This window comes from Rana temporaria, chromosome 5 (genome assembly GCF_905171775.1).
Source record: "Rana temporaria chromosome 5, aRanTem1.1, whole genome shotgun sequence".
NCBI classification, from domain to species: Eukaryota; Metazoa; Chordata; class Amphibia; order Anura; family Ranidae; genus Rana; species Rana temporaria.
In genome coordinates this window covers 304,246,670-304,261,591 of record NC_053493.1, presented here as the reverse complement: position 1 = coordinate 304,261,591, position 14,922 = coordinate 304,246,670, and the positions used below count along the sequence as shown (strand labels likewise).

General features: G+C 40.1%; 1 protein-coding gene across 5 annotated transcripts in view; it reads left to right on the top strand.

Moving 5' to 3' along the window:
- The window catches only part of ZNF521 (zinc finger protein 521), a 432,628-nt gene that overhangs the window by 171,154 nt on the left and 246,552 nt on the right, over positions 1-14,922 (top strand). For all 5 annotated transcript variants that reach the window (XM_040354090.1, XM_040354087.1, XM_040354088.1 and 2 more), the window contains one exon: positions 11,164-14,516. In XM_040354090.1, the coding sequence (XP_040210024.1) occupies positions 11,604-14,516 (2,913 nt within the window). In that variant the 5' untranslated portion in view covers positions 11,164-11,603. The remainder of the gene's footprint in view (positions 1-11,163; positions 14,517-14,922) is intronic.

The following is a 14,922-nucleotide window of genomic DNA, read 5'->3' as shown; positions in this document are numbered from 1 at the left end:
GGTCCTGTTAGTGGGTGGCTGGGCTGGCACCTGGTCCTGTTAGTGGGTGGCTGGGCTGGCACCTGGTCCTGTTAGTGGGTGGCTGGGCTGGCACCTGGTCCTGTTAGTTGGTGGCTGTGCTGGCACCTGGTGCCTAGACTGGTTGGCTGGGCTGGCACCTAGTCCCTAAACTGGGTGGCTGGCACCTGGTCCCTATACTGGGTGGCTGGCACCTGGTCAGTGTTTACAGATTTAGGGCCAAATCCTCAAAAGAGATACGACGGAGTAATTGCTGTTACTCCGTCGTATCCCTGGTCCTAACTATGGAACTGATCCACAGAATCCCATAGTTACACTGTCGGATCTTAGGATGCAGTACCGCATCCGCCTCTGGGGGCATTTTGCGTCGAAATGCCGCCTCGGGTATGCAAATTAGGACTTACGGAGATCCACGAAGCTTTTCAGCTTCGTTTTTTCTCCGTAAGTTATATTTTGCAAACGCAAAATTAGGGCTGCTTTTACAAGGTGTAAACTGTTTACACCTTGTAAAAACAGACCTTTCTTGCTCGCGACACGATTTTTTTTAAATTTAAATATTTTTTTTTGGCGCCGTATCTTTTTTTTTTTACCCGACGCAACTTTATTGTCCCGTCGCAATCCACAAAGCCCGACGTAACGTAATTTCGCGCTATGCACGTAGGGAAAATGACGTCACGAGCATGCGCAGTACGGCCGGCGCGGGAGCGCGCCTCATTTAAATGGTAATCGCCCCCTAGAGAAGAGGAACGCCTTGCGCCGGCGGAATTTAAGTTACACCGCTGCAAATTCCCAGATAAGTGCTTTGTGGATCGGGCACTAACTTGGGAAATTTGCGGCGGTGTAACTTAAATGGAAAAAGTTAAGTTACGCCGCCTGGCTGAGGATTTGGCCCAGCTGATTAGCCTGCCGATGGTCCCCGCTGATGATCCCGCAGGCTGCCTGCCTGTGTTTTATGACCACCGGTATGTGAAATGGCGGTGACGGGGGGGGGGTGCTGTCAATTTAGTATTCGGACCATAAGACGCAGAGACTTTTTTCTCCATACATTTGGAGAAAAAAAGTGCGTTTTATAGTCTGAAAAATACGGTACCTTTTCCTTCAATTTCCCTTCTAAATGTTTTTTTTTTTTTTTGTTTTCTTTGTCTGAATTTCTCACTTCCTGTTCCTCCTCAGTAAGGTGTTGAGTAAGGCCCCATGCACATGAGAAGCAATTACAACCACCTCTAAACTCACGTTTTCAAAGGCAAAAACGGCGTTTAAAACGCCCGTTTTTCCTGCGAATTGTGCAGCGTTTTGCCGCGATTAGCAGCGTTTTACCGCGTTTGCGGCTGTCAGCGCTTATCTCAAAGACATTGTAGACCCTCCCAAAGTTTAAAACGCAAAAATAAAACGCTTCTGAACCCAAAATTTTGCGTCTGAAAAAACGGACATAAACTCAACTGCTTTAAAACGCCAAAAAACGTGATTGTGTGCATGGACACATAGGATAACATTAAATGTGTTCAGGGGCAGTTGAAAAAAATGCCCAAATGCCTCTGAACTCGAGTTTAGCAGCGTCTCGTGTGCATGGGGCCTAAGCTGTTCTGGCTTACTAAACACCGCTCGGATGATGGTGTGAAGTTTACGGAGGAGAAACAGGAAGTGAGAAATTCAGACAAAGAAAGGGAAATTGAAGGAAAAGGTAAGTGAACCAACGATGCACTAGCTTATAGGAACCTATTTAGAAAATAAAAACAAACCTTTGCAACCCCTTTAAGGCTCACTAACACTTTTGGCAAATGGCAGCATTTCTTCAATGCTAGTTTTGGGCCGGCCTTGTACTAACCATATTTTATTATTGTTTTATTAATGTATAAAATGCTGCTTTTCTCTGTGCTGGAGCAAGAAACAAATATTGACTTGGGTTTTTTTTGTCTCTTTTTTTTCTTTTTCTTTTTTTTGTTCCCTTACCAACCAATAATTCTGCCACAGCACAGAGCCAAATGGCATACTCGTGATATTTCCTATCTGTAGAGATTGGCGGTGCTGCGACTGGCAAAACAGTACTTTGAACATGGATTTTTTTTAATTCCTTTGTATAGAATATCTCCTGTGGTATTGCTTTGCAGTTTAAACTGTTATCTAGCACTTTTTTGCCGTAAATATGACTGAACAGGTGTTGTGCTGCCACTAACTGTGTTTCCAGCTGTCCTCTTCCAGCGCAGCACAGGCAAAATCTGTTGTATAGTCCTATTAGACAGAGTAGGGAATGATCAAACTCTAGATGGAGGTCTTTCGTGCAGGATATGGCAGTTTTATTGCCAGAAGATGGTCAGGAAAGTCTGGCTGGCTAACAAAGATCGTCCTTTAGCTGTTGGGTGTAGTTCCAGTTTTTGTATCCCTTTTGGCAGCAACACAGAGACTGCTGCAGTATGGCCAGCCAGCAAAATTAGGAAATAAGGACCTCTTTTATTTACTCAGGCCTCACAATCACGGGCATTCCTGTCTGCTTGGAGAGAATTCAGGCAGCTCTTTTCCACTGGAAATCTCAGGAGTGTTGGATACTTTCATCTGAGAGTGTTCACACACTTGTTTTTAATGTGCTTTATGGAAACGCTAAAACGACGTGAATACGTGCTTCTTCCAAAAAAACATCTGCACACACTAAAGATATACATTGGCATCTTTTAAATAGAGTTTCCAGGCAGATTTTATAAAATATACATTTTTTGTTTAATCAACAGAGTTGAAAAACCCTCTCGGAGCCCGTTACTGTAAAGTAACTGAACTGCTTGAGAAAAATTAAAAATTTACTTTGCACTGTTAAGTGCTTTCATCTGAAATGTAATGTATTTACAGAGACACCGAAAACACATTTACACTAAACATCATATACTGAGTGCTGCAGGAAAAAAGCATTTTTGTCAGAAACGGAGAACGGAAAAAAAATGAATGTGTCTCATGGACTATATTCCCTTATCAAACAACAATCCAATTATTGGTGTTCAGTCCCCAGTGAGGTTTTATCTCCAGACAAACCTGTAGTAGAACGCCTAATGCAGTGAACACTTGATTATGATTATCTATTAAGAATCATGGAATTCTGTAAATGATCAAGCCTTAAGCTCGTATGTCTTTAACCTTAGAGCAATTTACACAGCAAAATTGTTCTGCATAGTGTGAAGCCTTTGCAACACCACATTCAAGAGTACAAAAGTTCTCAATTGGCATAAGCTAAGCTGTTGATTTCTAATAGCTAAGCGATTAAGAAGAAACCCAGGTTATGAGGGGTGGACCCAGTAACGTACCTAGCACATCTGGCACCTGGGGCTGATCACATTTTTTACCCCATGCTGAATTAAGGGTGTGGTCGAATTGAAGAGTGGGAAGGGCTTAAGGGACAGGGTTAAATAAAACGTGAGCATACTTGCCTCTATAGACTTAACACAAATAACACAATCCATATTACCACCATTGCAATCGTTACTGTGCCACAAGCAAGAGTGTACCAGACATGTACAAACATCAGCACAATAATTTCAAAAACTGAAACTTTTATTACATATCCTTTCTTGCACACTGTAGGGTAAAATAATGTAGTGAGTCCATTGGTCAGAAGTATGTCATATACACCTCAGCGTACAGAGTGTAGTAGTCAGAAGTGGTGCAAGGCTCAGGAATGCATAACGTAGAGTGCATATTGCAGATAGTGCATTGCTCCAGAGTGTACACTGCAGAGAGTGCAGGAGTACGTATCGCACGGAGTACAGGGGCCAGGAATGTGTAAGAGAGTGAAGGAGGGCAAAGAGTGAATTACACAAAGCGCAGAGGCCAAGAGTGAATATCACAGATAACGTAGGGGCTGGGAATGTGTAACGCAAAGAATACAGGGTCAAGAATAGATGGCAAAGGGAGTGCCTGGGCCAAGAGTAGATAGGGGTCAGGTGGAGGTAATGCACAGACTGCAGTGGTGGGTAGCACAAAGTGTTAAAGTGGTTGTAAACCCACTTTTCAAAAAAAAAAAACACCACCTGCAAGACAAAGGCATAATGGGCTAGTATGCATAGCATACTAGCTCATTATGTAATACTTGCCTCAGATCGAAGCCCCCACAGCCGTCCTCGTACACCACTCGGGCGGCCGACATCTCTCCCGGGGGTTACTCCCTGGTATCGCGGCTCTGGAGCTGTAATTTGGCCCGACCCGTGATGACGTCACTCCCGTGCATGCACTTGAGGGCCGCCAGTCACGGCACGACCTCCTTTAGGAACGATTGCCGTTTCTGAAGTGCACCTGCGCTGTTTATAATGCATCGGCTCTCATCATTATTGTAAATACTGTATCCCCTAAACCGTGGAGGTTTAGGAGATATTTCGAGCACCTACAGGTAAGCGTTAATCTAGGCTTCCCTGTAGGTAAAAGTGGTTGTAAAGGGTTTACAACCACTTTAAGGAGGGTTTAGCACAGAGTTGCAGGGTATAGGTGTGCCTAACACACAGGCCACTGTGTGTGTGTATGTATGTATTGTGTGTGTGTGTGTGTGTGTGTGTGTGTGTATATGTGTATATATATATATATATATATATATAATCTGAGTTAGAACAAGCTAGACCCTCATCCTTTACAAATCTCCCTAAAGCCCATCTCCCCCACAGTACAAATAAATGCTCTCAACACTACATCCCCATTCCCAGGCCACCCCCTCAGCCCCCCCCCCCCCAAGCACATAGCCCCTTAGTACAGTCAATTTTTTTTAATGAATATTTGTACATAAATATGCACATTTTTTGCAATCATATGTGCATGTGTGTACGCTAGAAAATCCAATTTTCTGGTATTTTCTACCGATGATTGTTTTCTTAAAGTGGATGTAAACCCCCCCAAAAAAAAAATGTTTATGTCACAATGTAGAGTATAAGATTTCCTATCATCTGTGCCCAGTCTTGCCACACAGAGTTAATCCAGCTCTGAGCAATCATCTTTTATTGTTCAGTGAAATACAACAGACTTCCAGATAAAAACCAAAGTCCTTGCTTCTGAAAAAAAAGTGCACAATTCACATCCCCTCCCCTGTGTTTTGATTAAATGTTGGGGTGAGTCACAGTTCAGTGCCATGAGAAAATGCAACAGCCATCAGAATATACATAGAGCTGGAGGGAAAAGGGGAGGGGGGTGTGAATTGAGCACTTTTTACAGAAGCTGTGTATGTCTGCAAGCAGTGCACGAGATATGTAAATAACCTGTCACTCAAGCAAGGACTTTGGTTTTTATCTGGAAGTCTGTTTTATTTCCCTGAACAATAAAAAGAGGATTGCTCAGAGCTGGATTAACTCTGTGTGGCAAGACTGGGCACAGATGATGTGAAATCTTATTCTCTACATTGTGACATGAAAAAAAACAAAAAAACATCCACTTAAAGGTCAGTCAGGTAGAGATCCCAGAAAATCTATAGATATACTATTTTGACTAAATTGACATGATTGAGGTTTGCTTATTGGGGCTTACACAAAATTACAACTGCTCACCCTACCCATGACACAGCGGGGCACCACATATTTTAAGGAAATTAAAGCATTCAATGGATAATTTCATGTAATATCTCACAACAGCCAGCCAAATTTAAGTTTTCAGTGTCTTCTTATCAAATTCCAGGTTTCAGTACAACTGTGTCACTGAATCGTGCAAGTATTATTTCAGATTGGTTGCTATAAGACAGCTCTTTGCACATTTCTTTGTAAGTTGGGAACAGAAATAGTCATGTGTATGACTGTAATGTTTTTTATGGAAATATATCCATTTACCGGCTTTTTCATACACTTCCACCACTGTGCTTTCCAAATTCATTACAGCTTCTTTATGATGTGTTGTATTAAATAGGCGGTAAAACTGTGATTAAAATACTGCCGTAAATTAGGTCTCCAGTTATTGGGACCAAATCATGGTACCACTTTGACATGTAAAGGTTTTTTCTTAAAATTATAGCAAATCGGTTGCTCATATATCTCCCAGTTCCTGACCGCGTTCTGGATTCTACATGTTCTAGAGACCCTTTCATAATAATTTTTTTATTTTTTTGTGAGAGCATTAATAAATCCCCACAAAGCCTGCCATTTCCAGCTTGTAATAAAAGGAATTGTTGCAATGGGCATACGTCCAGAAGTGGTGCTTGGTTGTTTTTATAGAGTCCGATGGCTGCCATCTGGCATTGATAGGGAGATGGTGTTGTCATCAGTTTTTTGATGCAGGAAAGGAAAGAATCATAATCTGTTTCCTGTGGATAAGTAAAGGGGTTAAGATACTAGTAAAAAAAAAATCTCAGTACCTTAAAGGAAAGTTGTGTTTACTTAGTACAAACAAGGACATACTTTTGTGCTTCAGAGATAATATAATCTGCACATAATTGACCTACAATAACCAACTGGTCCTTTGACGGGTTTAGGAGCAATAAACTCATGATTGGTTGTCCCTTCTTTGTAGGAACTTCTGTAAATAAAGGCTATGTAGATTAACTTTTTGTAATACCATATATGTTCTACAAGTGCAAAGAAACAAAACGTGATCTTGTCAAAAATTTAGAGCGGTCATGACTAAACTTCCTGTTTTATCCTAAGGAGTCTAAATAGCCCTCCTAGTTCTTGAAATATGGAATATTTAGTGTCCATGTTGTAGACATGAGGAGAGTAGGAGGGTTTGAGTAGTTTAGCAGAGGACAACTATGTAGGGCTGAAATTAAACGGTGCACCAAATGCTTAATGTTGCCAGATGACAACAACAGGATTGATTAGCTGAGGGCATTTATCGCACTTTAACATGCATATTGTATTGCATAGGGTCTTTAACAGAATAAAACGGATAGAAATGTGCATTTATTGAACAGTTGTACTGTATTTTTTAAAACTTTGCTCCGGCATACACTTTAAGTTTCTTAGGAACATTTAAGTCCTCTCCACTAAAAAAATAAATAAAAAAATAGAGCTAATATTTTCCTCAGTAGGTCTGCTACAGACTTGAAAAGGTTATGTTCTCTCACCATTTTTAGGTGACAAATACCATACTGGTGATAATCACATTTTTTTTTACCTCTCAAAAAAACAGAAGGTAAAACAGTGCGATTTTATCACATTCCCCATGAAGCAGTGTTTCGTGGGTGGAGTTCTGAGAGATGTTTGACATTTTCATTTTTCGGGGTCAAAAAACAAAGTGAGCTACTTTCCTTTGGCTGCAGGCATTAAAGCATTTGATATATTTATAGTGGTGGTAGAAGATGAACAACATTTTTTGTTTAACATTTTTTTTATTTTTTTTATTCATGTTCATTTATAATGTGTCATGTCACTTATGAATTTCTCACGTTTTGTGTGTATGTAATATATGTATACTTTATCACTTATTACACATTGTGTAAGGAAGATGTTTTATACAGTTTAGATGCTTATAGTCGTTTTATGCTTATTAATTTTAGTAGTACTACACATCCAAAATTATTTTGCTCACGTTAAAGTTGCAATTTCAGGTTACTTTGAGATCCAGGACATGCATTCTAAATTCTTGTCTTTGCTTGTATTGCCCCTTCCAGTCTTTTAAGTTAAAGTAGAACTATAGGAAGAAAAAAAATTGGGGGGATAAAGCAAGTGAGGGCTATTACCCATGTAAGATTCTTTTTTCAAAGACCAGAGCACTTTTTGCGATTCGGCACTGCGTCGCTTTAACTGACAATTGCGCGGTCGTGCGACGTTGCTCCCAAACAAAATTAGCGTCGTCCTTTCCCCACAAATAGAGATTTCATTTGGTGGTATTTGATCACCTCTGCGATTTTTAGTTTTTGCGCTATAAACAAAAATAGAGCGACAATTTTTGAAAAAAAATAATTTTTGCTTTAATAAATATCTACAAAAATATATAAAAAGGAAGGGATTAAATATGTTCCCTGGGTGTGTTCTAACTGTAGGGGGGGTGGCCTCACTAGGGGAAATGACTGATCTTCTGTTCATACATTGTATGAACAGAAGATCAGAATTTCTCCCCCTGACAGGACCGGGAGCTGTGTGTTTACACACACAGCTCCCCGCTCTGTAACGAGCAATCGGGGGTGCCTAGCGGCGATCGCGCCTGCCGGGCATGCGCACGGGGGTCCGGGCGTGCGCCCCTAGTGGTCTGCGCGAGAGCCGGTGTTATATTATGTGCTCTCGCGCAGGAGAGCCGACCTGCCGCCGTAAAACAACGGCGGCTGGTTGGGAAGTGGTTAATGGGCTATGTCATTTATGTGGCTTTGGTCTAAATACAATGTTGACCACTTTTACGTCCTAACCTAATCCCTTATAACATTCTATAGATCTATTTAGTTAAAAGTGAAATAAATAGTTTGGAATTTCCATGAAATTTAAAATAAAAAAATATTTTTCTAGATGCATGTAAAAAAACACAGTTTTCCTGATCAGGGCTTTAGTGTTTAAACCACATTGCTGCAGTGTATTGACGCACCTCAAAAGGCTTCTCTCCATAATCTGGTAACTCCCTTTCTTTTCTGCGAACACCTTTCTTTTAAGTGTTGGTCATATAGGAACGCTTTTCCTAAAAAAAAAAAAAAAAAAATCCATCGTTGGTTACTTCCAGCTTATGTGCAAATAATCCGACGTGGTGTGACTACTGAGAGGCTTCTCACAGCCATGAATTTGATTCAGACCTACCTTGGAAGGTTGTATCTAGCTGGTTATAAAGCCATGGGATGGGTAGTTACCCACACAGATTCACTCTATCAAAATATGTGAAATCTGGCTGCAACAAATTGCAGAAAACTCAGGTTATATTACATCTGTCATATGAAAAATAAAGGTGCTGCCACTACTGGCCTATTTTTATAAAGGCTACTTGCCTGGCTGTCATGTCATCTTCTAGATTAATACTTTGAGTCACTGACCAGGACAAGTATGCTGCTAAGGACCAGTGATTTATGGGATCTACATAATTGTTAAAGGTTAGTAGCTCAGCAAATGTTTAATCCAGAGGATCACTTTACCAGTCAAGGCAGTGTTATGCTTTTAACACTATGGCTGTATTTGATAGCTGGCATTAGCCGTTCACTGACTGGTTTTGCTTGTTGCTTGGACTTGCTCCTTGAATTATATGGAAATGTTTGCTTTACCCACTTTGCTAGATGTCAGTGTTACATATGAACTAAACAGTGTGTGCATCAGTTACCATGTGGTCTAAACCATTGTTTAGCTTTGTGTTAAGTAATAATTCTCTAGGTTTGAACCATATTAGTTCATTAATATTCCTGTTTCCGGTCTATGGCTTTGTCCATGTCACTTAAAAGTACTATTCCTATTTTCCTAAGGAAGTTCAACATGCTAATGTTTTGCAGGGAGGAAGAAATGTTGGAGAACCTCTTGAACTTGAATACAATGCATGTTCATGTAGACTGAACTTTACCTTATATGTTGGAATAGTAGGCTGATTGTCATGCATGGTAAACTTTTTGCTGAGAGATAAGAGTTCTAAGTGTATGAAACACAACTGAGCTTTTTATCTCTTTAATCGAAACACCTGGGGATGTGGCAATTTAGTTTTTGTAGGTATACAATAGACAGATTTTTGCTACGACACCATTAAAGATTTATTTCATGGTTCACTTTAAAAGATAACATATGACTATTTTTTTCATACAAGTTTTGAAAAATCTAGAGCATTGGCAAATGTTACTATTACTATTGCATTGGTAATACATCTTAAACATCAATAAATTATCTTAACACCTTAGGGCACCTCTAAACAAAAATATTGACAACTATGAAATATAGATCTTAAACCACAAGCATGGTGGAAACTGAATAACCACCCCCACATGCCTTTTAACTGAAGCTTTTTGTATGTTTTTCTCAAACTTTAGAGTAGTGACACATTTTTATATCCCCTCCTGTGTATTTATTGTGGTACCCTGTTATGGAGAAATCCTTCTCACAAGCCATTGCACCAGTCAAACTTACTTTTTTGTCCTCAGAACAGGAAGTCGGGGGACTCTTTCTGGTGAAGATGACTACTGTAAAAATTGTAATACTGTAATAAACACAGTTCTTTTGTTGATTTCTATGGCCCTTTGTCACTGAGATAGGAAATGGGAAAAATGATTCCACACTGGGTCAAATGCATCAATTGTAACATGACCAAGGTTCTACACTGCTCTGTTCAAAAGCCAAGACAACTTTACTCCCTTCATCAACCATTTGGCATGACATGCTTTGGTATAAAATGTTATTACAGTTGAAACCACCTACTACAGTTGCAACTTTCAATATAAATTGGTAATCGCTTAACTCAATAAAAAATAAAAAAAAAGGAAACCTAATGTTTTGTCCCAATTTATAATGCTGGTGTTCAGTGTTTTAAAAAATGCACTTATATAGTTTATCTATTTTTAAAAGAAATGTCTAGTTAAAGGGGTTGTAAAGAATTTTTTTCCCCCATAAACGGCTTCCTTTACCTTAGTGCAGTCCTCCTTCACTTACCTCATCCTTCGATTTTGCTTTTAAATGTCCTTATTTCTTCTGAGAAATCCTCACTTCCTGTTCTTCTGTCTGTAAGTACACACAGTAATGCAAGGCTTTCTCCCTGGTGAGGAGAAAGCCTCTTGAGGGGGAAGGAGGCGAGCGGGCAAGTCAGAACACACTCTACTTTGCAGATAGAGAAAGAAGCTGTGTGTTAGTGGGCATCCTGACACTCCTGCTCGCCCCCTCCCCCTCAAGAGGCTTTCTCCTCACCAGGAAGAAAGCCTTGCATCACGGTGTGTAGTTACAGACAGAAGAACAGGAAGTGAGCATTTCTCAGAAGAAATAAGGACATTTAAAAGCAAAATCAAAGGATGAGGTAAGTGAAGGAGGACTGCACTAAGGTAAAGGAAGCTATTTAGGGGATTTTTTTTCCTTTACAACCTCTTTAAAGTCAACCCTTTTTTCAATTGAGACAACTTAAAGGAAATATTGTGTGTATTGGTAAACAAAAAAAAATATATATTTTTTGATAAAGACCACTTAAAAGATCAAAAAGGCTCTGGTTGTTTGGGTATCAATAAACAGGTTAATGTCTATATCTAAACTACAGACAGACAGACATGCTTTATTTATTTTTTATTTCCCTGTGGTTTCTGACATGCTGTTTTTTCTCTTTTAGATGGTGCAGATGTAGATGATGATCCATCTTGTTCGTGGCCTGCATCCTCTCCATCTAGCAAAGACCAGACATCCCCAAGTCACGGAGAAGGTTGTGATTTCGGTGAAGAAGAGGGTATCCCAGGGCTACCATATCCTTGCCAGTTTTGTGACAAGTCATTCAGTCGCCTCAGCTATTTAAAACACCATGAGCAAAGCCACAGTGACAAACTTCCTTTTAAGTGCACATATTGTAGTAGATTGTTTAAGCACAAGAGAAGCCGAGACCGCCATATAAAACTTCATACTGGAGATAAAAAATATCACTGCAGTGAGTGTGATGCAGCATTTTCCAGAAGTGATCATCTCAAAATTCATCTGAAGACTCATACCTCCAACAAGCCATATAAATGTGCCATTTGTAGAAGAGGGTTCTTGTCTTCAAGTTCTCTGCATGGTCATATGCAGGTTCATGAGAGGAATAAAGATTGTTCACAATCAGGAACTAGAATGGAAGAATGGAAAATGAAAGACACACAGAAATGCAGTCAGTGTGAGGAAGGGTTTGACTTTCCAGAGGATCTTCAGAAACACATAGCTGAATGTCACCCCGACTGTTCTCCAAATGATGATAGAGCTGCTCTTCAGTGCATATACTGCCATGAACTTTTTGTTGAAGAAACCTCCTTGCTGAACCACATGGAGCAAATGCATAGTAATGAGAAGAAGAATGCTTGTAGTATTTGTTCTGAGAGTTTTCACAGTATTGAGGAGCTCTACAGCCATATGGATAGCCATCAGCACCCAGAATCCTGCAACCCAAGCAACAGTCCCTCTTTAGTTACTGTAGGCTACACTTCTGTATCAAGTACTACTCCTGATTCAAACTTGTCTGTTGACAGCTCCACAATGGTAGATGTAGCTCCCCCAATACCTAAAAGTCGTGGGCGTAAAAGGGCTTCTCAGCAAACTCCTGATGTCAATGCTCCCTCAAACAAACAAGCAAAAGTTACTTACAGTTGTATTTACTGCAGTAAACAGTATTTCTCAAGCCTGGCTGTTCTCCAGATACATCTTAAAACTATGCATTTAGATAAGCCAGAGCAGGCTCATATCTGTCAGTACTGCTTAGAAGTCTTGCCCTCGCTCTACAATCTAAATGAACATCTCAAACAGGTACATGACGCTCAGGATCCAGCACTAATAGTATCTAGTATGCCTGCCATGGTGTATCAGTGCAACTTTTGCTCTGAAATATTTAATGACCTTAACATGCTCCAGGAGCACATTAGAAGTTCACATGGGTTTGTAAACCCTATTGCAAAAGATAGCAATGCATTCTTTTGCCCTCACTGCTACATGGGATTTCTCACAGATTCCTCATTAGAGGAACACATTCGCCAAGTTCATTGTGACCTCAGTGGTTCTCGCTTTGGCTCTCCAGTATTGGGTACCCCAAAAGACCCTGTGGTTGAAGTATACTCTTGTTCATATTGTACCAATTCTCCAATCTTTAATAGTGTACTTAAATTAAATAAGCACATCAAAGAGAATCACAAGAATATTCCGCTAGCTTTGAATTACATCCACAACGGAAAGAAATCTAGAGCTCTGAGTCCCTTATCTCCTGTTACTTTGGATCAATCCTCTTTAAAGATGATGCAGACCATTGGTGGCACTCCTTCAAGACCTGCAGGCGAGTACATCTGCAATCAGTGTGGTGCCAAGTATTCATCCCTTGATGGTTTTCAAACTCACTTAAAAACTCATCTTGATTCTGTTCTGCCAAAACTGACGTGCCCCCAGTGCAACAAAGATTTTCCTAACCAAGAATCTCTTCTGAAGCATGTCACTATACACTTCATGATCACGTCTACATATTATATTTGTGAAAGTTGTGATAAACAGTTTACTTCAGTGGACGATTTGCAGAAGCACTTGTTAGACATGCATACATTTGTTTTCTTTCGTTGTACCCTATGTCAGGAAGTGTTTGACTCGAAGGTCTCTATTCAGCTTCACTTGGCTGTGAAACACAGTAATGAAAAGAAAGTGTACCGCTGCACTTCTTGTAATTGGGATTTCCGCACAGAGACTGACTTGCAGCTCCATGTAAAGCACAATCACCTGGAAAACCACGGAAAGATCCACAAATGCATTTTCTGTGGTGAATCTTTTGGCACTGAAGTAGAGCTACAGTGCCATATTACAACCCATAGTAAAAAATATAATTGCAAATTTTGTAGCAAAGCTTTCCATGCCATAATTTTGTTGGAAAAGCACTTGAGGGAAAAGCACTGCGTATTTGAATCCAAAACGCAAAACTGTGGAACAAACGGAGCATCTGAACAGGTTCAGAAAGAAGAAGTGGAACTTCAGACTTTGCTGACAAACAATCAAGAGTCCCATAATAGTCATGATGGCAGTGAAGAAGATATTGAGGCCTCTGACCCAATGTTTGGCTGTGACATTTGTGGAGCTGCCTACACAATGGATTCTCTTTTGCAGAATCACCAGCTCAGAGATCACAATATCAGACCTGGAGAAAGTGCAATTGTTAAAAGAAAGGCTGACTTAATTAAGGGCAATTACAAGTGCAATGTTTGCTCCCGTACTTTTTTTTCGGAAAGTGGTCTGCGGGAGCACATGCAGACTCATTTGGGGCCAGTGAAGCATTACATGTGTCCAATATGTGGAGAACGTTTCCCATCCTTATTAACTCTTACAGAACATAAAGTGACACACAGTAAGAGTCTGGACACTGGTAGTTGCAGAATTTGTAAGCTTCCTCTGCACAGTGAGGAAGATTTCTTAGAACATTGTCAGATGCACCCAGACCTGAGAAACTCACTGACAGGGTTTCGCTGTGTAGTGTGCATGCAGACAGTGACTTCCACCCTGGAGCTTAAGATCCATGGCACATTTCACATGCAGAAGACAGGAAATGGATCTGCTGTTCAGGCCACTGTACGTTCTCAGAATCTGCCGAAGTTGTTTAAATGTGCTTCTTGTTTGAAAGAGTTTCGCTTCAAACAGGACTTGGTGAAACTTGATATTAATGGTTTGCCCTATGGTCTGTGTGCCACTTGTGTTAATCTTAGCAAAAGTGCCAGTCCAAATGCCAATGCAGTTTTAAACACAAATCGCCCCCCTATTAATCAGACTGAAAGCCAACCCTGTGTAGAAGGAAAAAATAAAGTGTCTGTGCTCAAGACCCGATGTTCTACATGTAATGTTAAATTTGAATCAGAGAATGAACTTCAAAACCATATTCAGACTATCCACAGAGAACTTGTATCTGAAAACAACACAGCCCAGCTGAAAACACCACAAGTTTCACCGATGCCCAGGATCAGCCCATCTCAATCTGAGGAGGTAATAGTTTTGTGCATGTGTGTAATTTTGTATATTTGGTAGCCACTGTATTTTTCCAAGAATGCTAAAGGATGCATAGATCTTTGGTCAAATCACACAGGTGCTTGTCAGTTTAATTCAAATCATAGGCTGATGTAAATTTTGTTCCAGGCTACTGCACCTTGCCAACATTCATGTGTCTAGCTTGATGGCCACCCATTCTTTCCTTAATAATGGATGTAACTATATGTCCAGATTAGTTAATTATTATAATTTTTTTAATTAAACAAACTTAATTTTCAGAAAATGTAATTTTTATCAATACAGGTTTTAATAATGTAGTTCAAAATAGTTAAAACACTATTTTAGCAGAACCTAGTGTTTCACATCATCCATCTACTGATGAGCAGTAGTTTGATAAAGTAAC